The sequence below is a fragment of the Dermacentor silvarum genome, chromosome 5, assembly GCF_013339745.2.
Source record: "Dermacentor silvarum isolate Dsil-2018 chromosome 5, BIME_Dsil_1.4, whole genome shotgun sequence".
Classification (NCBI taxonomy): domain Eukaryota; kingdom Metazoa; phylum Arthropoda; class Arachnida; order Ixodida; family Ixodidae; genus Dermacentor; species Dermacentor silvarum.
This window is the reverse complement of record NC_051158.1, coordinates 134,678,972-134,703,389: the sequence shown is the minus strand read 5'-3', so window position 1 is coordinate 134,703,389 and position 24,418 is coordinate 134,678,972. Positions and strand designations below refer to the sequence as shown.

Here is a 24,418-nt window from a genome sequence, read left to right as displayed (position 1 = left end):
TGGATACCAAGAGAAGGGAAGCGCAGTCGAGGTCGGCAGAAAACCAGATGGGATGATGAAGTTAGGAAATTTGCAGGCGCAAGGTGGAATACGCTAGCGCAAGACAGGGGTAATTGGAGATCGCAGGAAGAGGCCTTCGTCCTGCAGTGGACATAAAATATAGGCTGATGATGATGATGATATCCTTTCTATACCAAGTACGTGATAATGAAATGTCAGTACAGATTTATAGAAAATTTATCAACAGAACTTGCTCTTCTAGACCAGAAAGAATACATATTGGAGAAATTTGAAGAGAAACAATTTGTTCTAGGAATTTTTTATTTTATGGAAGCCTTTCATTATAGAAATCATAAAAATTTTATTTCATAAATTAGGTCACTATGGCATCCGTGGGCTTCCCCTGATGCTACTCAAAAGTTATCTTTCAGAAAGACGTGTCAATTTGTATTGATGAATAAAATAGTATCAGACAGAAAGCAAATAATCTCAGGAGTACCTCAGGGTAGCATTCTTGGGCCTCTGATCTTTAATTATACATACCAATGACGCAGTCCACATTTCTTCAGAACTTAAATTTGTAATTTATGCTGACGACACTAGCATATTTGTTTCGTCTTCATCAGATGCCAATCTTTTTCATAAAGCTAATACTTTTTTAGAGGAATTAAGCATGTGGCCAGCTAATAGCCAATTAAAGATAAATAAAAAAAAACAAAGGCTGTGATTTTTCATTCTATCAGTTAGTAGGTTTCTGAAAAGGTAACCTTGTTTTTCGCTGCTCAGAGATTGAGCTAGTTAGCTCTATTCGGGTACTTGGTGTGCATTTTTCAGAATCACTGCAGTGGGATGAGCATGTCAATGCGATATTACAAAAGTTAGACGCGACACTGGGAATTCTGAATCGAAACGGCCACTTAATTCTGAAGCCAGTATAAGTATTTATTTATAATGCCCTGTTTGCTTCATATCTAAACTACTGTCACTTGGCCTGGGCGACTACTACAGAATCAAACCTCCCGCAGCTATTAGTAATGGAAAAAAGATTTTTGAGACTAATTGAGAATATGGCAATTCTGCATCCTAAAGTGCAGCTCTTAAAAAACTTAAAATAATTAGAGCACAAGACACATATGAGTACAAATTGATGCGTGAATGTCGCTTAAATTATGAGTGTCATAATTCTCTCTTCACGGAGTTAGTAAATCTCTATCCAAAAGAAGTAACACATAACACAAGAACAACAAAAATGTGGAATGTTCTGTATTGTCGCACTGGTTATGGTCGGCAAATGCTTCACAACAAACTTCTGCATTTACTAAATGACTACAATAAAAAAAAAACAATCGATACTCGCGTAGTAAAATTATCCGACTTGTATGCATTCTGTCTAGCCTAAAATTGACCTCTAGAGCTGTGTTTGATTTGTATTTAAGTATATTCTTAAATGCCACTATTACAATGTGAACGTTGCAATGAAGTGTTGTGCTGGTGTATGATGCTGATGTGAAGTGATGTATGCTAATGCATGACGCTCTGTGTAGGGCAATAACTAGTGATGTGTTTAATTTGATGATTTCGTCATAGTGTACGACACTGCTGTGTTTAATATGATGGTTTGTCAATGTGTACGACAATGTAAACTTGTGCCTCTGCTGCTGTCGTTGCCAGTACGGGGGCGAAAAACTCTCTCAAGCCATCCTTGAATGGCTTTTCTCTTCGCCTCCCAACACATGCGTTGTGATAAACCAATAAAGAATCAATCAACATGTTCATCACAGACCTTAGAGATAAGGCAACCCAGATTGCTGTTCAGGAGTCTCAAGGAACACCGAACAAGTGTTTTGACACCACGACGAAGGTGTTCCCTATTCTGCATCGCCCACACGTGCACGGTTGCAAAGGCCATGGCTCCCCACTCGGCTGTATGTCCTAAGAATCTTTCCTGCCCACGGCGTGCAGGCGCTGCTCGGTGAGAGAGACACCGCCTTGGTGCTGGGATTCTCTGCGTAGTGTGCCCTGTGCACGTGGCTCATAACATTCTCATGCCGAGCAAATTTCTTCAGACAAAGTTGGCACTCGTAGGGTTTTTCTTGCGTGTGCGCACGGATGTGAGTGTTGAGGTGACTCTTTTGAGAGAAAGTGGCTGGACACAAGTGGCAGACGTACGGCCGCTCTCCGCTGTGCAACCGCAGGTGGCACACCAGGTTGGACCGGACGGAGAACCTCCTGCCGCACTCTTCACACGCCCAAGGCTGCTCGCCGGTGTGCGTACGGGTGTGGGTCACAAGATGTGATCGCGTAGCAAATTTCCGGCCGCACTCTTCGCACTCGTGTGGTCTCTCCCCGCTGTGGGTCAAGACGTGTTTGTTCAGATTGGCACTGTGAGCAAATGCCGCGGGGCACAGTGAACATTTATGAGGCTTTTCACCCGTGTGCATGCGATTGTGCAGAACTAAAGACCCTTTCAGAGCGAATTTCTTGCCACACACGGTGCAAGCATGCGGCTCTGTGCCTGCGTGCACCCTCATGTGAGCACGGAGGTACCATCTGGAGCACAGGATCTTCTGGCACACGTGGCACTCCCAGGATGTAACGGCCGCATCCTTGCCTCTTAGCTTGGTGCTACATGCTCCGATGCTGTCCGGAATCCTGCAGTAAGGAACATTTGTTGTGGAGCATAACGCTAGTTACATTGGGAGGTCAGAGATCTGAAGAAATAACTCGTCTTGTGCTGTGGTTCTATACAAGGAATCTGAATAATAATGGTTTAATGTGAAAAATTGCTAATAATATTCCACAATGGCAAACAATGTTACCGAATCACTCTTTTAGTGGGAGGCATTCACTTAAGCAACATCTTACAATGCATTCTGCTGTAGCAGAGAACACCAAAAAATATGCATAATGGCTTGTTATTCAAGCACAGCTTGGAAAGCTCAGTGCTGCAGCCGTGGCGACACAGTATCAGTCAAATAGAAAATGCCAACTGATATGTTCCGTGCATTTATACGTAGTGACCAAAATTATTTCTGGTATTACCTCTGACTATGTTCTGTGAAAATATCAGCTTTCTGTGAAAATATCAAATATAGCCATCACTGACTTGTCGGTCAGTGTTGAATGAATATTCTTACAGGACAACTTGAAAGACTCCATGCAGTGATAAGAACTACAGGAGATTGAAAGAAGAGTCGTGTGTCAACTCCTCCGAGATGGTTGCTTCGTTTCACTTCACCCACTGCCTATCCTTCTCATCAATGAAGGAGATGAAAGCCAGCATCAGAATCTGAAGATTAGATTCAGAGCTTGATAGCTAAACAAATACGCATACCAAATTTTGAATGCTTCACACAACAGGGTGAAGAAGCTAGAAAATTGCATTACATCTGACCTGAAATTTACATAGTTATTCAAACATAAGGTGAGGTTTTTTCCCCTGAATCCTGAACGTCGAAGTCATCCCTTGCCTTATATGCAAGAGTGATAGATTCAGTTAGTGTTGAAATATGGTGGCAGCAGCGGCAAATTTTTGGCGATCCAGATTTTGACGACCAGCACAACTAATAAACCTTGGCAAGTGAGGTAGTACCATAATTTTGTGGTATACCCCCCCCCCCCCATGCAAATGAATAGAATTCAACAGTAACGGTGGGGTGCATGCTATGTAGGTTATATAGTATGTACATGTAGTGCAGGTTCAAAACAGCGCGGCGCAGGCAGCCATAAATCTACACCATACTGCGAAATTTGCATTGCCGAGAAGTATGGTGCACAATAAACCTTGGCAAGTGCCAAGTACCATAATTTTGTGCGTATAATCCCCCATGCGAATTTTTAAAAATCAGCAGTAAAAGTGGGGTGCGTGCTATGGAAGATATAAATGGTGTTTCTCTTAACTTTGGCCATTCTTTAAAAATATGCAAATGCCACATAGCTGGACCGAACCAAGGTAATGTTGTTTGCCGTCGCTTGGAGATGCTCAGATTATTTTTTGCATTCCACCTAATTTGATAATTAATCTTAATTAATCAACTTCTCAATTATTATAATTAGATGAAAAGTGTAAATGAGAAAATTGTAGAGCAACATGAGAAACTCCCGATACAGCTTTCTGTTGCTCAATACATGCTACATAAGTGTTTTTCCGAGCATGAAAGATGCCCGTGAATACACGCAAAGTGCCTCTAGCGGCCAGTTACGCGACAATTTTACATGTATTTGAGGGCATCTTTCACGCTCGGAAAAACACTTTTATGTAGCACTTATTGAGCAAAAGAAAGCTGCATCGTGAGTTTCTCATGTTGCTATACAATTTTCTCATTTAAACTTTTCATCTAATTACAATAACTGAGAAGTTGATTATTTAGGACTAATTATCTAATTAGGCTGAATGCAAAAAATCTGAGTATCTCCAAGCGACGGCAAACATTACTTTGGTTTGGTCCAGCTACATGACATTTGCATATTTTTAAAGATTGACCCAAGTTAAGTCAAACACCGTGTATATGTACATGTAGTGGGGGTTGAAAACAGCACGGCGCAGGCTGCCATAAATCGACACCATAAGGTGAAATTTGTACTGCCGTGAAGTAAGATGCACAATAAACCTTGGCAAGTGAGGCAGTACCATACTTTCACACGTATAACCCCCCTCACCCCCCAATGCGAATTTAAAAAATTCAACAGTAAAGGTGGGGTACGTGTTATGCATGTTATATATGTACTATCAACCAAGAAAGCTTACGGACCAAGGGATCTTGCAAAAAGCTGAATATCTCTGTATCCTCAAAACGCAGCCTGGTATTCCCATTTCCAGCCTCTACTGGTACATGCGAACAACATTCTGATGTATGGTTTTACTGGCTGCTCTTAAAAGCTGCTCGAATATTTAGCATTTTCTGACATCCCATGGTCCATAAACGTTTTTGGTCTATAGTACATGTAGTGGGGGTTCAAAACAGCGCGGCGCAGGGTGCCGTAAATCCACACCATAAGGGGAAATTTGCACTGCCATGAAGTAAGGTGCACCTTAAGGTGATATACACGTACTATAACCGCACCAATTATTCTGATTAGTCCGGGTGCTTCCAGTTGTTTGGTATTTTGGGCAATCCCTACAGAGCTACTCTGCAACGCCATATATAGTGTGCACGCTTAAGTTCTTTTTCTTGGGTGCCCCCAACTGCACTCTCACCTTATAATTGCGACAACCTTATAATCAAATAAATACGATACTTGATGTACACTTAACTGTGGCAGTTTAACACGAAAACTTGTAGTCAATGCTGTAAAGGCAGCCTTTCACTCATAAACGTTCGTCAGCAAGAAACTACAACTAGTACAGTCAAACCTCGTTAATTCAGATCTCAAGGGAGTAAAAAAATGTCCGAATTATTTGAATGCCGAATTATCGAATGGACAACAAAATCTGCATATGAACAAGGCTTTTATTCCATACCTTCACTTCGTAAAGAAGTCCGTGATGGTTGTTTGTTTTTTCATTGAAAGCTGGGAGACAAGGACAACTTTTCGCACATGCACCAATCCGTCCAGTGCAAGCGTGCTGCGACGTGCGCCGAGACGCACGCCCTCTCTCGGCGCACGTCGCGGCGTGCCAAGACACGCGCCGCGAAACAGGTTTTTCTTGCCGCCGGAGGGATCGCTCCTGGACCAATTTTTTTGCGGTTTGCTGTGTGCCGCGGATGAAGGAGACCAATGAGAGTGGCCCGCTTGCGTGACGTGCGCGCGGGAAGCTGGTGTCATACAGACCCGCCCGACCGCTCGTTTCGTACTCACGTCCGGTGTTAGCTGGAAACTCGTTTCGCACTATCGTCTGCACGCGTCAGCTCCCCGCCACTAGAACAAACGCTACAATAACAAAGCGCGGCCGGCGTGGCCCAGACACCGCCAGACATTCAACGCGCCCTAAACGATTTGCTCCCTACGCACGTAGGAGCTGCGCTCGGCAAGGTCACTGCACCCGGTCCGGAGATAAGAGAGCCACGCTCAGCGGAGACCAGTGCCTCAAAAGTCCCTAAGCGATTATGTCCCTAGGCACCTAGGAGCTCCACGATTGCCATGACAACACATGTTAAGCCGTTAGTTCGAGAAGGGGGGGAAGAGACTAGTCTGTCATGTGATTGCCACAGCGGCGCGCCGCCGGTTGGTGTGGCCGCTCTGCCGCCGCTGCGTTTTGGCCGCCAGCGGTGCGCCGCGTGCGTTTTGCCGCTAATGTGTACGTGCCAGTACTGATTTCTGCGCTCCAAAACTCCAAAAACTCACTCCAGCGCCGGTCTAGGCCTGTCCCCACTCCGAATTAAGCGGTGCACGCATAATTTCGTGCCGATTTAACGAGAGTTCGCTGCCATAGACATATGTACATTTTTGAAGGGAGGGAATCAGCAGGCCGAATTATCCGAATTTCCGAATTAACGGGGGCCAAATTAACGAGCTTTGACTGTATAGCAGAAATTACCTTTACATACAACACGTGCGCGTGCATGCCCGCACTCACACGCACGCATGCACACAGGACGTCCTAGCTAACGTTAGCCAAGTTGTTCAAGAAAAGAAGTGGTGCAACGTGAGATTATGAGCCCTAACCAGACATACGCGTTGGAACGCGTCCGCAGGGGCCGCGCTCCCTTGACGTCGCATTGCGCCCGACGGAGGAAGAGGGCGCGCACCCATACGGTGCAGGAGTTGCTGAGCGTCTCCGCGCATTTCGTCGCAGCGACGCAGTGTTGCTAGGTTGCCATGTTCAAGGCAGCCTAGCCTTCGCTTGAACGGGCCCTGAACCACCCCTCGGGCTTGGTGAAATAACATAGTCCGCAAGTAGCATACACTGCTGTGAACATCCTAGCCAAGTTTCGCTATAGTAGGCGGTGCGTGGAGCTCGCAAGCAGAGTGCAAGGTCACCTTTCCCTCAAATGCACTTGTTTCAACAGAAGCCATGATCCTCACTCTCTTCTGTGTGCTTTATTACGTAATAAAGCACATTCCAAGACGCGGCTGCTATTGGTTGTTGTGGTCGGCTATACCGCAGCTGCCGTGGGTCCACTGGCTGCTCGATGTGGACAACTGTGTTTGGCTTACGTTTAGCGTGTTGTAGGCACCAAAATCGGAAGTTGTGACGTCTACGTTAACTAGCTGTGGACAATCGCGTTTGGCTTACGTTTAGTGCGTCGTAGGCACCAAAATCGGAAGTCCTGGCGTCTACGTTAACATACAAAATGAAATTTGAACTGTGCACCACGGTGACATTTCGAAGGCAGAGTGTTGTGGCCCCGTCTCACTCCGCGGTAGCCTTCGCAGTACAAGACATTGAAGGAGGAAGCTGAGCACAGTGGAAGCCGTGTTTGATTGCCAATAACTGCGCTTCTGCTGAACGCATTGAAGTACTTTTTGCAGCAAAGTATTTCTGAAATAGCCTGTTTTCACTACAAATGTTTTTCTCCACTTCGATAAAAAGTGGTTCAGGGCCCCTTTAACGGCCACTTAAGCAATGTGTTAAAGATGGCAATAAAACAATAAACGTTAACTTAACATTTGTTTTTATATTTCAAAAAGACATTGCAGTGGGTCAGTCAGCTCAACTGTGACTTAATGCATGTATTGTGAACCTGGTGAAACCTGCAGCAGCATTGGCATAGCATCTCTATTGCAAAACCCAGTATCAAGTGTCCACATGCCATGCCGGACTATGGGTCCAGTGTTGTGCGCTGGATACTGGGACGCCGGACAAGTGCAGCCTAATTTTTATATCTTCCTAAGGCGCAGCATACTGGTAGGCGCTGGGCGCTGGGTACTAGTGTGAAATGAAGCTCTAGAGCAAGAAATACAGTGTAGACCGCTTATAACGTAAGTCGCTGGAGCCGCGAATATCCGCACTATAAGCGGTACCGCACTATAACCAAAGCAACAATTTTCAAGGCCCGCACATATGCAAAACACATGCACCGAGCTGCCACGTGTATGCGACAGTCGAGGAATGCGGCTAGAACGTTTGCATTCAATTTACAGTCGAATCTCGTTAATTCGAACCATATCACGCGGCGGCGCCTCCGGCCGGCATTGCTCCGCCACCGCCATAGAGTAATATCTTAGGAGAAACCCCCCAATGTCGGGCGCGAACAAAAACAAAAAAAAAAAACGCGGCGGAAATTTCACTCTCTCAAATGGCAAGGTCGCCGATTCTGCGTTGCGCCGGAACATGCGTGTACGTGCCGACGTCTCAACCACGCTACCGTAGCCAAGTGTAGAAAATGGCAGTGAACCCTTCTTTCTTCTTTATGCTTCCTCTACTTTCTAGTCACGTGTTGACCTTGCACGCTGCAGCTACGGTGCAGAGGGAAGCAGCGGCACTGTCCCAGGCCGGCCAACGAAACTGCCCCACGCCGGCCAAAGCCCGCTTCCCGATAACGGGAGAAAACGCAACTTCGGGGAGCTGGCGCCGCGGTGGCACCTGCACGGCGGCGGGCGCACACGGTGACAGTCGAAAGTGAGGGAGCTACGAGTGGAGGGCGAGGGGAGCCACCGAAGCGGCGGAGTTGCCGCGCTGAAATCCGCTTCCCTGCCGCCCTCCTCCCTCACATTCCACGGTCTCTGCGTGCGCCCTTCGCCGTGCCGTGCCGGCGCCGCTCGTTCCCTGAAGTTTCGTTTACTGCCGTTATCGTGAAGCGAGCGTTGGCCGGCCTTGGTAGTTTCGTGGCACTCGCTCGCTATGCGCGACGTGATATTTCACGACTCGCACTCAAGATTCTGGTTTCAGCCTCACTGGCTGTTCGTTCGCACCACGTGCCCTTCTCCTCCACTTCGTCTCTCTGTGCTCCTGGAGCACTCCTTGGGGCGCCCATTTGAGGGGAGCGTTCGCCGTCTCTGCTGAGTTCCATACTCCCAGGCAATCGCACTGTAACCAGTATTTCGTTTCCCGCAACTGCACTATAAGCGATACGTGTATACATGGAGTGCTATGGCAAAATTAACGGGAGTCTGAAAAGACCGCACTATATCTGGTCCTGCACTATAAGCGGTTACGTTATAAGTGATCTATACTGTATGTGGAGCCTGGCTACCATATATAGTTTTGTAAATACAGAAAGCACCAGAGAGCGTTTTATAGCAATAAGAAAAAAAAGAGGGAAAATGAAAAAACATGTATACCACAACTAGGATTCGAACGTCTGCCCTGCAGATGCCACGCTGCTACACCACACCGGCACGCGGTGAATAATTTGCCATGTCAACACGCAGACTCAGTTTCGCACAGACATGGCAGATGCGCTATCGCCCCACAACTAAAACTTATTCCTCTATCAGAAATAAAAAGTTGTTGTCCATATTTAATTGTATGCCTGGAAGTGCCACAACATTGATTTTCTTTTGCAACGGCCATTTTACTTCGAAAATAGTCTCAAATGAACCGCCAACCCGGGACGCTGTACGGGCTATTACTTCTAATTTTGACAGCCGTTTCTTGTTCTTCGCACAAGGGAAATGCAACATTTCCTTAGTTTGACAATGCATTTCAATCGACACGTCTGTGTAGTCGCATATCTCCATCAGAGAAGACGGCTGGCAGCCTTCGGCGACAGGACTGTTTTATAATGCGTCACATCGACGCTCAAACGCTTGTTGTGCTGACACTTTAGACATGAAAATATGGTCTATTTAAAAACAGAGATGGGAAAGCTGAAATATAGTGACTTATTCTGGTAGAACTGATTCCTGAGCCCAGACGGGCCCGACAGAGTGTAGACGAACTCGGCGGATACGGTAAGCCTAACCTTCGGCAGAAGCGATCGATCTCAGTGTGGGTACCTGGCGAATGCTACATTTGAGCCTCAGAACCTTTTAACTATTATTTCTTAGTACACTAGTGAAAGACGAAGTGCACGAATCACCTCAGCTGTGTTATCGGTGCGATAATATCAATCAGCAGCAGGGTTCCTGGGGTCCGATCAAACGCGTCTGAATGACTGCTGGGTTTCGTGTCGATTGCACAACACTATAACTCGCAGTCATCGGTTGCGTACAAACTACTAGAAAAGGAGGCTTTATCTGCGTTTACGCAATTTTCTTCAAGAATGTAGCTATCCGCACAGTCAAAAAGAGTCGATCAGGAAGTTGTGTTGGTTCGCCGTGGTCACATGAGGAGCATCGCACGCGTGACACGGTGGCAGCGGCTGGTGTGGGCGTAGAAAGTGCAAGGTGTCCGTCCACGCCGCAGCGAGTAGACACACGACACAGCCTCGGCGCCCAGGCATGGTGCGGACGCATTCCAACGCGTATGTCTGGTTGGGGCTTTACGCAACCAGGGTAATTTTTTGCACTAATTATCCAGCTAATTATAGAATGCTATTTAAACAAGTTTAAAATTTTTTTATTTCAGTGCATAGCTTCCAATAGAAAGGCTGTTATTGCATCTTAAAACAAACCATTCAATGGCTTTCATTGTGCTATGTCCTGCTTAATTATTTCTTTGTTTTACTCGTAGCGCTCAAAATACAATAAGTACTGCATGACTGGGAACCACGATGCCTGTTTCAAATGCAAGACTCACTTTTTGCTGTCAGTCATGGTGGCAGAACCTCGTTTCCTTTTCGTCCCAGTTGTTGGCAATTCTTGGCAAGAGCTAGACAGCACGGCTGCTGTTTGAGAAGTTTGCCCTCTGGCCACAGCTGGACACTGCACCAAAAAGATGCTGCCATTACTTACCACAGTTCAATAACACAGTTTTAGAATAGCGTTTGCAAGCAAACGTAAACGCATTGTCTACGTAAAGAAATAGCGTTGTCCTCACTGCGCATGCTCTTAATGTTATAGGGCTTCTGCGGCTTATGTGCGCTATGATAGCGTACATTATTTGACGAGTTGAACATTCACAATGTTTATGGATGCAAAGAAATAGCGTTGTCAAACATGGCAGCACCCATGGCTCCCGCTTCAGCGTGAATTCTTGTGATGGCTACGCTGTCACGCTCGTTGATTGCCAATAACTACTGAAATGAGCTTTCACTTCCTCTAAACTCACCTGAAATGTTAGTTATGTGCGCATAGCACGTGAAATTTCTGAGATTGTTTGGCTATTCTGGCATCCATAAGCCTAAAGCAGAGGCGTCCGCACAGCAACAACACAATGGTTGCTAATGGATTGCCTCGACTTGGGTACGTTTGGCACAACGCACCAGACGATGGTCCGTCTTCTAACATCTTCTAACTGGCAGTTCCAAAGTCCTCAGCGGGGGCATTAAATACAATGTACCTACACGTACTGTTACATGTGTTATACTAAAGAATGTGATCCAAAGACTACTGACAGAACATAAAATTATTATTAAAGAGAGCTCCAGCTGTTGTTTACAATCTGCAGTAAATTCATGGTTATAATCTCAGCCTTCACAACTCTGTCCTTAACCCTTCTTCACACTTACTTGCCTTCTAACATAGAAACCTTTAGGCGGTTGGCTAGGGCAAAAACCAAATAACTGCTCCAGGAAAGGCACAGGTAACATTCATATCAGGAGCCTGCCACCTGAAAAACATGGAAAGTGAGCCAGCAATGCCTACCCAGTTTATGTGTTCCTCATATGGCACCATCACAGTTGGCAACATCACATTCCATGCTGTTTCAATAATTAAATTACCAAGCATGGTGTCACGCAAACATAGGCTCACTGAGCTCACTTGATGACTGTGAACACTCGCTGTCACAATGCTGGTGTAGTACGAAGCGCCGGTAGCGGGGAGTGAGCCTTTCATGCTGCCTCTCGCTTCAACGTGTCGCCGAAACTTGCGATTAGGTGACCTCTAACACTAGGTGCACGAGAACACAGTGCAGAGAAAGTTACCAGCCATCTCCACTTGCTTAGGCTTTGCACCCACTGCAGACCATCTCCAAGATAGGGAGCGTGGGCCGCATAGGCACCCAGCCATATGGACAGCCATATGCAGCCAGGGCTGGGCTAGAGGAGGAGACGCACGCGCAGTGTTGCTTCAGTGCAGGACGGGGTAGCCCTGCACTTTGTGTTCACCAGAAGGAGATGGTGCGGTCCTCTTTTATCTCTTCCCTTTGGACTGGATCTGAACAGTCGCACGCAATGTGAAGGTTCACGCGTGAGCCTTTACCATTTCAGTAAGTGCGCCATCGAAGGGCTTTTATGGCGCGGCCAAGATGAGACTGGACGACACTTCTGGTTCATCTCTCGCTCATTTGCTGTTCTTTGCAGCAGCCACCACTCCCTCCAAGATACATCACTCACTTCCTTTCTTCAGCATTTGCATTTTTGCCAAGATATTTTATTTTTATCATAAAGAGCAATAACATATTTTCTCTCAAGAACTATGCAGCGGCTGCATCTTGATTATTCCCGCATGCACAAACACTGAGAGAAATGTGTCAGTGGCTTTTTTAAACCCATCCGGCAACTTTCACAAAAATTTATGCGGAATAACAGAAACTACCATCCTATTAGTATAGGGGTGCAAGGTCTGCATTGAACTTCAATACTGTCACACCAGATAATAGCTATAGAAAAAACAAACAAAAAAACAAACCTACAGTTCACAAAAATGCCAAGAAAATACACTGTACTTTCCAGACTATAGTCCGCGAAGTATACAAGCTTAAAAGTTAAAATTATGTGTGGTGTGGAGTAAACATGATATTTTTAAAGGTTGGAAGCACACTTGAAGAAAAGAAGTTCACACTGCATCTGCAAATTATTCCCGTGCTACAACACAGCCAAATTGAGTGCGCATGATTGTCGCTGCGCATAAGCAATATTTCCAGTCCATATAGGCAGCTCGTGATATGCAAGTGAATATGCAAGTGAATGCTACTTGCAATATGTAAAGTGGCTGCTTTTGAGTGCTTCGACTCGTGAGCACATGCACGAAACCTCATTGCAAAATGTGCCACGGATTTATACGCAACTTCACAGATGCGCAAAACCTAAGAACACTTGTGACGGCAGCAAAAAGACGTAAAGCCTTCATGGCATCGTTCAAGATCAGTGTCACCGAGAAAGCACAAGAAGTCCAATCGAACAGCAGCAAAAAAATTTGATGTCAATGAAAACAAAGTGTATGGATGTGCACTGCAGGACACTAGCTTGACCAAAGCTTGCTTCTCTTCTGTATACCGGTTAGTCCCTATGGACAATACAGCAGGTGCGGACTATATAAAACAAAACTATTTATTTTAGACCTATATTGCTCACTGTGGACTACACAATGGGTGCGCACTATAGTCTGAAAAAGACAGTATATAATATATACCAAAAGAATCTCAGTGGGCATGGTGGCTGCTGCAAAGAACAGGAAAGGTGAGAGACGGAACAAATATCTTGTCCAGTCAGTCCGATCATGGTCGCTCCACGAAAACACGACTTGTGCATTTTTATTCAGCTGCCATGACTGGTCATTAGTCGTGGCGTAGGGGTCGGGTGCCCGCCTCGGCTGCGGCTTCAAAACCACGCTACCACTGGTCATTCAAATAAGGGCCCCCATCTCACCTCCTGATGCTTGGCTGTCTTTAGAGGTGAACTGTCCTGGGGGAGGAGCCTGCGCTGTGTAAATCCCGTCGGACCCTGCAGGCTAGACCCACACTTCCGCAGTCGTGCTCCAAATGCGGAGCCGATTCATGCTCTTTTGATCATATGCTCTGGCTGTGCCCAGCCATAGAAAACTCTATACTTGCCACAAATGAACAGTGGGAGGAGTTCCTAAGAAGCGACCACCACCACATTCAGCTCCAGGCAGTCCAGAGGGCCCATGAGATCGCAATGGGATTTCGCCTCCAGGTGGCATTGTGCGCGGAGCCACCGACTTGACCTCCCCCTGGCCAGTTTCTCAGGACCAATAAAAGTTCTTGTCATCGTCACCCTGTGAGCACAAACAAGAGCTTCTGGGGCGCTCCCACGGCGGCAATTTCCCATGTGGCACCCCAAAGCACCCATAAAGTGTGGACGCCCTTTAGTTTGGAACCGCTACTTCCAAGTGATGTCTTGCAATGGCCAAGCACCAGGCCGGGAGACATCTCTATGCATACAAAAAATAGATGGGCTTCCAATAACACCGAGATTTGAATCCAGTACCTTTTGCATACATGGCGGATGGATGGTCTACCACTAGGCCATTGCTGCAGTTAAAAAGAAGCCTGCCAGTCTCATGCTGGTGGGTGCCCTTCCCGAGTGTAGAGGTACCCATAAAGTGACCAGACACCACGCCAGAGAGCACACTTGTACTTAATTTACCTTTAAGTAACGGTGACACTTGTGTTAGAGAGTGTTGCCCAAAGCTGCAGCAGATGCTCAACCTATGGCTTTACTTGGTTGGCCACGGGGAACCCACAGCACTTGTACTCCAATTGGTGTGTTCACCCAGAGACAGCCAATATAGGCCTCTTCGAGATGTAACTGCCTTTTTTTCATAGCTGAACACCAGGCAGGAGGACATCTGTACCATTCAGTGGTAGGTGACCTGTCGGCCGTAGCCTACCACAAGGTACAGCAGCTGCTCCATCCACAGCCTTTTGTGATATACAGGCAAATGAGGCTCCAGAAGTTGTCCCCAAGTGTCAATAAAGGCAGGGCACCTGCCCAGGAGCATGCTCGTACTATTGTGCTCAGTATGAGGTTGGATAGTGGCACTGATTGGCGCCATGTTCAGACATCGTTGTTGTTTCAGACATCGCCCCTTTATGCCTGCTTTTTCCTCTCTCTTCTAAGCTTAAAAACAAAATCTGTTTCTCAAAAAGAATCAGAACAGAGTGGTGGCCACCTTTTGCACGATCTGGGTATTATACATGCTTCTGGAAATGAAATCTTCCGTCACCTCAGAATTTTAAGCTCGGTTCATCGCCCCTGACTGTGTCATCACTCAGTTTTCTGCGTTACCACTCAATGCCTACAGCTGCACTTTCTCTTTCTCCATGCAATGGCTACTCAATAAAAGGTCGTTAATTCGGCCTCCGTTATTTCGGACGAATTGGCATCCCCGCTCCCTTCTTTCAAAAATGTACATAGCCATATTATGGCAGCAAACCCTCATTAAATTGGTATAAGATTGTGCGCGCACCGGTTAGTTCGGACTGGAGGCAGGCCAAAGATGGCACTGAACGACTGTGGTTTCATCTGCAACGGTTGTGGCAAACAGCAGTTTCGTTTTGACTCGCTGTAAAGCTGTTGAGGATGAAGGGCTACATCATGAACCGAAGATCTGTTGGCAACCAGCTCTCTGTCGAAAAAAAATTATGAGAAAAAAAATTAACTGAGAAATGTGTCTCAGATGAAGATGTGTGCTGTGGCCCTACTGTGAGAGCCAGTCAGTCACGAGATGATAATAGCAGCTTCCGCACTGCTTGTGTGCAAAATAGAAACAAGATTTGCTCATTCATTCAGCAAATAAAAAAAATTATGGGGTTTTACATGCCAAAACCACGATCTGATAATGATGCACGCCGTAGTGGGGGACTCTGGAAATTTGGACCACCTGGGGGTTCTTTAACGTGCACCTAAATGTAAGTGCACGGGTGTTTTCACATTTCGCCCCCATCGTAATGCGGCCGCCGTGGCCGGGCTTTAATCCTGCGACCTCGTGCTCAGTAGCCCATGACGGGTCATTCAGCAAATAAAAGCATGTTGACATTGTAAGCATTTGCTTATTGTTCTTCTAATACCCTAGATAATTCGGACATTCCTTTTTACTGCCTTGAGATCCAAAATTATTAAGGTTGTACTGTATTTGCAATATAAATGTCGTTGCGGACTCGCTGTCTCTCATCTGCAATATTTCACTGGATGAAGTGTGTCGAACAATGATTGGCACGTAACTCTCACTGAAGGCAGCCACTGTCGGTCCTAATCGTTTTCATGAGACCAAAATGTTGCACATGAAACTGGGGGAAAGGTTGAAATAAGGAATGAAGAGGCGATGTTAGAAGCAAAAAGAGCAGAACCCTCTCCCTTTAAATCGCAAACACGGAACCCCCATCAGTACAACTATCCAACTCGGGAGAGCGCTTTGCCACATGCTTGTGCGTGGTAGCTCCTGCCGAGCACGATACTATTTTACGATACCCTGTGGACATGGCCTAACAGTTACAATGCCTCCCACGCTGTGGTGGATGCTTTGTAGTAAAGCCACCCGTAATCTGAAAGAGCAAACATGCGGAACGTCGACCAGAGGACCTATACTTTATTCTAGATGAGAACTTCCTTCACACAGCCGAGCACCAAGCCAGAAAACCATTTCATTTTCTATCCATTAGAAAAACTACTAGTAGGTAGGTAGAGAAAACTGCATAAAAGCCCTATGCCCTATGTGAGGTAGTCCAGTCCTTGGTCAAGTCCCGTTTTGGGTGCGCCAAAAGCACTCCCCAGTGGACCATTTACTGGAACAGCTGACACCCGCGCTTTAGCCTTCATATTCCACATGACTGTATAGCTTGCTCCATGTACTTCTGATGGCTGTTATTTCTATTGTTTGAAGTGGACATTTTCGTTACTGCGCTTTTGGATGCCGCGCAGTAGATGCCTACAAAAATACACGTCGAGAAGCGGAAATGCGGAAACATACCCAAGCAAAGGGCCAAAAATCTAAAATCCATCTTCTCCACATTGCTTTCTTCTCCCTCTTGTGCAGTGTAATTAAACAGACTTTCCACTGTGTGTGCAGAGAAAGGACAGCATCATGGCATACCAAGATTTGTGGGTGCCCCAACAATGTGGTGGCGCTATGCGATTGGCTACAGCTTTCTCCTGGCCATATGCTTTGATTATGCCAAATCTTGTGCTCAGAATGGTGGTGCCAAGCTCGGTTCAACAAGGACTGCTAATTAGTATATACCCTTTTCGTGGAGCAGTTTGCTTTGGAGGAACGAGATGGTACTTTCGGTGGCGCGCCGCATGTTGCCCGAGCGAAAGTGTCCAAATATGAAACCGTTACTGCTTCTGCCCTGATACTGCACGATCAGCCCTCGGGAATGCAATTGGGTGTTGTGGGGTTTCAAGTGCTCGCAACAGTTGTGCGACGCCATTCCATTGCGTTTCCGAGAGCTCCATGTCCGTCGCCTCCCTGCCTAGATGGGATGGCAGTGTGTCATAAAGCACTGTCAGTCGGCTGTCATCCCGCCCATGACAAGGTCAATGGCGGACTTCCTGGCAGGATTCAGGCCTTTCTTGCGTACACTCCAGGTGCATCTGCGCAAGGCGGGGCTTGAGGAGACCACATCCAGGCGTTGGAAGGTGCATAAGTGTTCCTCTCAGCCAGTGGCGGCCCCCTTTATTCGCCGCCGACCAATGGTAACTTCGGCTCATCGGGGTGCCGGCCTCAGCGGGCGCACTCTTCAGTCGTCTAGTCCCGAGGCAGCGCTTTCTGATCGTGCCCCCGCCTGTTAGTCTGTTTAGTTCTCTTTGAAGTTTTCGATGCTGTGGGGGTGCGCGATGGCAGGTGCTGGCCGAAGGATAGGCGGCCTCTCCTTGACCTTTGTTCTCTCTGCCGCGAAGAGCCGTTAGCGGCCACCGGCGACCATTTGGCCACCCATTTGTATAACCATTAGATTCAGATTAGGTCATGCTTTGTTAAGCTTGCGTTTGTATGAAAACCCAGAGCAATAAATGTTCTTTGTTCTTTCCGGAGAGCTTTGCCGCAGCTCTCCCTCGGTGCGGTCTCACCTTCCTTTAGCTGGGACCAGCCGGGCACGCACGCACGCATCGCCACACAGAAAGGGCCGGAGCAGGTGCGGATGTGGTACCCTGTATGCATGCCAGCTCGGAGTGCGCATGATCACATCCAGGCGTCGGAAGGTGCATAAGGGTGGGCGCCGTGAGCATGGCCGCCGTGAGCATAGCGCGAGACTAGTGTTCTTTAACACACTATGCTCCAATCATGCTGCAAAATGTGGGGCATTAGAGGAAAGACGTGTGCAGCAAAAATAGTGGCTGCAAAAATAGTGACTAGATATTAAGGAATTAATGGAATCAATCAGACTAGCCAAGTTTACAGATTGTGGCTACATAAGGAGTGCCTGTATTGCCAGTCCTTCACAATGCATAGCTTTCCTTGAGGATAAAAAGTCACTCGTCTATCAGCATTGTAAAATTAACCTTCCAAAGAAGGGACTTCAACTCCGGAACATTGGCAAGAGTGAGTACTGCTCGTTATACACTGCAAAAGGGAGTAACTGGCCTAATAAGTTTCTCACAGGTTATCTACACATACCCACTACAATTCACACGCAAGCTTAAGCCCACTCTATCACCAACGTATTAGCAATAAGGGAATGGGCATACTCTTGAATTAATGCGCCAAAGCACGGGCGAAAGACTACATAGACACGAACGTTCGAAGCTGAACGTTTCGCGACGGTCCACAGAGTAAGCGAGTGAATAGCGATAATACGTCTTTGCTACAAGCTATTACAAAAGAACATCTACATTCCAAGCTTTATGCACAGCAAGAGCAAATCGATCGGAACTGAGCACAGGTGCGAGCAATTCAGCAGAAAGACAATCCGATAGTGACAGAGCCGATTAACTTTACGGAGTCAGGAACATGACAAGCCACTACTTGAACATGAGTGGCAAATAAAGGAGGAAGAGCAAAACACACTGATCGTGATTTAATTCATAAGCGGAGAGTTTGGACAGCTTCCAAGACAATTCTAGCCCAATTTCTAGTATACAAGCATGTACATGTTGCTCTCGCCATTTGGACAAGGCATAATGAACTATGAAAGCGCTTACATGTGCTCTGAAATTGTGGCCAAAGCTTCGTGTCGTCTGCCCAGTCACCGTCTACGATATCTGCCGAAAAAGAGGTTTGCTAAGCTGCAGTGGGGTGTCATGCACATCCATTGTAAGCATGGAGGCAACAGAGGCAGCTGAGGCAAGTGATGGTCGCATCACCACGTGATCAAGCATGGTGACACCCACGGAATCGCCATGCAAAGGGTCTATACTGTGGTCGCACTGGAGAAGAGAAACTTGAATAGAACTACGCAGAATGGTGCAAGACAATTCTCCAGATAAGCAAGTTTCTCTGGAACGCTGTCAGACCCACGCTGCCTTGATGAAGGAAGAAAGGTCACCCTATGGGCAAAGTATTGGTGCTGGTGGACGAAGTGGTAAAAGAGCACTTCAAGGATCGCTTAAAGCTGGGACAGAAGTTTTGCTTCCAGCCTTGGCTAAAGCGAGTGGACCGAGCAGTCGTGTGCCAATCTGTTTCTTGCCAGATCAATGAGAACGAGCGTTCACACTGTGTCAAAGAATGTACCAATGCTGTGACTTCGAAATGCACTGCGAGTACCACAAATTATTCAAGCCATTAGTCGACTATTTTATCTACTCTATTTTGGAGCCCGTGGTCTCAGACAAGGGAGATAGTTTGTCACTGTACCAGGAAATCCATATTCAGAGAAAGCCCTTGATGCCATAAACAAGAACTTTAAGCTTGACAGCAGAAAAACAGGCGTCATAAAAAAAAGCAAGCTGTTGCTCTTTTAGAAAGACTAAATCTGGAAAGAATCCACGCAGGTGTCAAGAAGGCAAAAGAATCACGATTAGAAATGCTTTTATTTGCAACAACACACAAGCCAGACGTACCTTTTCGTCCCTTCGTCTCCGAACAAGACACTTGGCAGCACGCGATTCATAATTACCTACAAAGAACGTTGGCGACATTAGTGAGGACCCGCCGCGGTCACTCAGCTAAGGCATTGTGCTGCTGAGCACGAGGTCGCGGGATCGAATCCTGGCCACAGCAGCCGCATTTCGATGGAGGCGAAATGCAAAAATGCCCGTGTGCTTGCATTGCAGTGCACGTTAAAGTACCCCAGGTAGTCAAAATTAATCCGGAGCCCTCCACTATGGCATGCCTCATAATCAGAACTGGTTTTGGCACGTAAAACCCCAGAAAGCAGAGAAGAAGACATTAGTGAAAAGTGACTCATTCAAAGTGCTCAACTCTTTTAAAGTTACAATTTGCTAACATGAACCCAGGCAAGTGCTCCGATATCAGTGTAGACCTGCAAAATTTTTATTATGCACTTCCGCATGATGCTTCGATACAACGAATAAAGAAATGCATAACAGAAGAAATGAAGAGCTAACTTTTAAAGATAGGTGTGGAATCTTGCATGAATTGTTCATCAAAGTCAAGTACTTCCTCACCTTGAGTGTCTGTCATAGGCTGGAATGATCAAACGTTCATCCAGATATCTGGTGCATGCAGAAGATTTCCGGTGGCACCCTACTTGAGCTACCTGTTTTAGCCGAAGTAGACAGGGAACTAGACAATGATCTACAAGGTTTGGTCGTAAAGGTATGACGTTATGCAGACAACTTTGTAGTGCCACTAAAGAAACAACACTTTCTACAAGCTCCCGTGGATGTCCTGAAAATCTTTAGGGAGAGAGGAGATGGTTTGAACTTCACGTGCGAAATCCCAAGGGAAGGAAGCATACTGCTCCACAAGTGTAAATCTGCACTTCAAAAAGGAACCCATCTGTAGTGCATATATATATATATATATATATATATATATATATATATATATAAATATCCCCTTCAGTCACGGCGTACACATTTGTGTACGCGACTTATTTTCGCAATTTCTCTGCAGTGGTGTCAAGGAATAGATCGCGAACATTAAGCTTATAATAACTTGAAAATTCCGTTTACCTAATGCACCTCCATTTTATTTCTGAGTGCAATGTGTCACTATAGACGACCGCTTTGGTGAAGGCACTACCGTGTTTGACAGGCTGTTCGACGTGAAGCGGTTTGGTATCAGCTGTGAAATAACTTTTTTTTTCCTTTCTAGTAATGCTTGCAGCGAATAATTAAATTGTGCATGTAATTCGAGTGGTTTACTAAATTTATTTTATGAAGAAACGTAGTATGACTGACTGATCACTAAGCAGATATTCGATAACTCTATAATTATAATGAGTCATCATAATATGCACAAGGAGTCCTTCCACTACCTAGATTTGCTTTCAATGGAGCATGCATTACCTTGGCATAAATATTTGTAAATTTCATACATTTATCGAAAGTCTATCATAATTCGTGACTGAAGGGGATATAACACTGGAAAACATTTTAAGGAGCGGTGGTCAGAGCCCTCAGTCCAGGGCCCCACTGGCCTCTGCCGCCTGCCTGACCTAGCTAATTAAGGTCTTTTATCCTGCCAAGTCGGAACGGGCGAGCTGTGCCTCCCACTGCTCCATTGTGATATTGTTAGTTGCCCTATGAGGGTGCTTAGTGCACTACCAGGTAGCTCGTAACTTCCCGGGAGTGTCAAGCCTCTCATGACTACCGTAAAATCCCGAGATGGCCCACCTAAAATCAAGAGAAAATCGAGTGAAAATACGAGGTGGGCTAACTTTCAGTGTGGAGTAAAAAAAAGTTTAAAAATGTATAGCAGCCAAAGAATGAACACGCACTTATAGCACTGAGTTCATTTGTCATCAAAACAGTCGAACGAACAAACAGCTGTCACTTTCAAACAAAAGGTTGGCAACCTCCTCACACGGTGTTTGACGTGGTTGGCAGGGCAGTGGAAGGGGAGACCGCCGAAGGAAGCCCAGCTCATGAAGCTCTCTGTCTTCTGATCCATCGAGGGCGGTTGATATACTGCTCTGCTTGAAAGAGCGGGTGACTACTTCCTGGCTCACGGCCGCCCATGCGTTGGAAACAAAGTCAATGACATCTTGTCATGATGGCTTCTTAAGATTCTCCTCACGTCACTGCCCCAGCTCAAACAAAGCTTACCCACCGAAGGCTGTCCTTGAATGGTTTCATCGAACTGATGCCAGCTGGCTGCACTATCGGTGTGCAGCCACCCGTAACGAACACGTCGCTGTTTTTTGATGGCCAGAGTTCAGCCAGTGCCCATTGTTCGATTATCTCCTGCGCAAGCTAACCTCGTTTCCGAAGATGTTGTAACCGAAAGGGACGATGCTATTGTCAGGGGTGGGTTGTATATTGTTTTTGGAAAACTAGAAAATCGCGCCAAGAACAGGGGTGCATTATCTTTCGGGGGTAGGGCATCTTTCGGGATTTTACGGTACTAGTCAGACCGCACAAAATTGGCAAAAAACAGGATAGCAGTGTCATGTCTGAAGTTGGCTCTCACCAGATTGCGCGTTCACCGAAGGCTGTGTCAACGATCAAGTTGCAAGGCAGAACAAGGCAGGCTTCCCAGAAAACGTTTTGTGATCCACCTCTAAGAAGTTTGTAATGAAATTGAAGGTACGCCAGAGAAGGTGACAGATCGACAGAAAGTGGTTGTGCTTCATACGTGCACTGAATTTCACATGACTTGAAGAAATCTGCTTCTACTTTTGGTGTGCAGATGGTGTTCACAGCCAAGAACACGCTCAGCAAGGTGTATGCCGCCGTGAGCAGAAGGAAATGTGTGATTGCTAGAGACCACATGAGTGCGCCATATGACACCGCAGCCAGTTCACCTGATGCAAGAAGTGTGTCGTCTACAATATACCTCTGAGCTGTGGCAGCACTTTGATCGGAAAAATTGTTTGTTGCTTCAATGAGTGCCTCAGAGAGCACAAGAATTCATTCAAAGGGACACCGAATTCCAATCTTTCCGCTCATTTCCCAGAGTGCGGCTGCAGCGCAAAATTTTCAAACACAAAAGTTTGCTACAGCCTATGTGATCAGTTAGCACGGGAGATTGTAGAAGCATATTTCATCTTACAAGAAGCTTACCATCCTTGACTCATGCTTCCCCGCGAGATAATATTCTCATTGAGTCCATTCAGAGCCACGCTGCCCGTTTCATTTTGTCCAATTATTCTCGTAATGCTAGCGCCTCTTTCATGAAATCAACCCTTCGTTTACCTGACCTTGCCTTGTGGCACAAGAATTCTTGTGTATGTCTTTTTAAATAAAAATTTATTACACTAATCACAATCTTTAGGACCAACTTCTACTTCGTCCATCTAATATTTTGTCAAGCGTTGACCGCCAGTCCAAGGTTGGAGTGCCGAATTGCCGCTCGAGTGTTTACCGTAACTCCTTCATCCAGCGCACCAATATAGAATGAAACCACCTCCCTGCCTCTATCGCTGCTATCACCGACAGTACCAACTTTAAGAAAGTGTGCCACAACCACATCATGTCTTCCCACTTCTCTCTGTATGCCCTGTTGGCCTTGAGAGTATCGACAATAAATAAATAATACTGTAGAGCCATGGACAGCATATAAGAATCTGCTACACATGCGCATAGTATTCATTTTAAAATTATTTTTTGTGTGTGAATTAACACTTAAGCTGTCAGTAAGCCCACGTGTCATCTTCCTTCTTCTATGTGTGTGTGTCTCCTTTTGCGCTACCAATCACGAACGCTTACCAACTTGCCCAATATTCTATTTTACTGCAATTAAAAAGAATTTAGCACTTAACAGAGCACTTCAGCAGACGTCACGCGATAGGGAAGATATTTCCGAGCGGTGTAAATGGAGTCACGTCGTGTACTGCACAAACGAGCAACCAAAACAAGCGCAGCTGGCACGCGCGTCCCTGCCCGCCTAACCGCAAAGCACGCGGTTGAAAACGGGACAGGCAGTACTGAATAGCAAGAGGTTGGAGTAAGATACTTTACCCGCGCGTCCCTTGCACACGTAGGCGAGCGAAAGTACAGTAAAGGCAATGATAGGCGATAGAAAAGGGGTGCTCATGGGACCGCATGTACTGCAGTAGATGAAGCGACCAGCCCCTATAGTGTCACTACGTGCTCACATCTCGCGGTAGATAGCGCTAGATGTAGCCGAAAGACTTACCGCAACTTTCTCGCTCCTTTCCTGCTGCAAAGCTTCGTCAACCTGCGAACAAGTGCAGGGGTGTCAGACTCGCGCCCGATATTCACACGCAGAAACTACAATCACTCACGGCGCCACTCTCCGCAACGTCGGACAAACGCCTCGCCTGTAGTAGCTGCCGGTTCATCGCGGTGCGAGAAGTGCTCGGAAGCTAAATCGCGCTCAATTATGCAGCTTTAACGGCATTAACACAATAAGTAAGAGAACACAAGTTCACAAGATTCATGGAAAAAGCGAATGTTTACAACGAAACCACCGCCATGGGTGGATTAGCTTTGACTACATCTCGACTTTCAGTGGCTTCCCAAAAAAACGACTACTAGTGCATCCCAGTCGCTTTGCCTGTGCCGCTGCGTTTAACGTGCTGACCGCCAGAGGCGCAAGCTTCTTAGCCCTACGATCGAAAGGGGAAGCATGGTGGCTAGAAGCATGGGCTAGAAGTAGAGTGTACTAGAATATGGTCGAGTGGGACGAGCGGCTGGGGCGGCGCATGCTTTGCAGTGAGGCGCCCGACGTGGAAAAATATTTGGGCGGCGCTGCGGTCGAAGTGGATTGGGCCGCATCAAGG

The 24,418-nt window shown here is 46.4% G+C and overlaps 1 protein-coding gene across 2 annotated transcripts; it reads right to left on the bottom strand.

Moving 5' to 3' along the window:
• Nucleotides 1-1,754: 1,754 nt before the first annotated feature.
• Nucleotides 1,755-24,166, bottom strand: LOC119453771 (zinc finger protein 239-like). 2 transcript variants are annotated; one of them, XM_049668498.1, is made up of 5 exons: nucleotides 23,921-24,166; nucleotides 23,812-23,853; nucleotides 21,538-21,673; nucleotides 10,565-10,689; nucleotides 1,755-2,652 (listed from the first exon to the last, which is right to left on the bottom strand). In XM_049668498.1, exons 3-5 carry the CDS (start codon nucleotides 21,622-21,624, stop codon nucleotides 1,869-1,871), a joined length of 996 nt encoding a protein of 331 aa, XP_049524455.1. In that variant the 5' UTR covers nucleotides 21,625-21,673; nucleotides 23,812-23,853; nucleotides 23,921-24,166; the 3' UTR covers nucleotides 1,755-1,868. The 2 variants fall into 2 exon arrangements, with proteins under 2 accessions (XP_049524455.1, XP_037571754.1); XM_037715826.2 differs by lacking the exon at nucleotides 21,538-21,673 and having other exon boundaries at nucleotides 23,921-24,165.
• Between the last annotated feature and the right edge of the window lie 252 nt (nucleotides 24,167-24,418).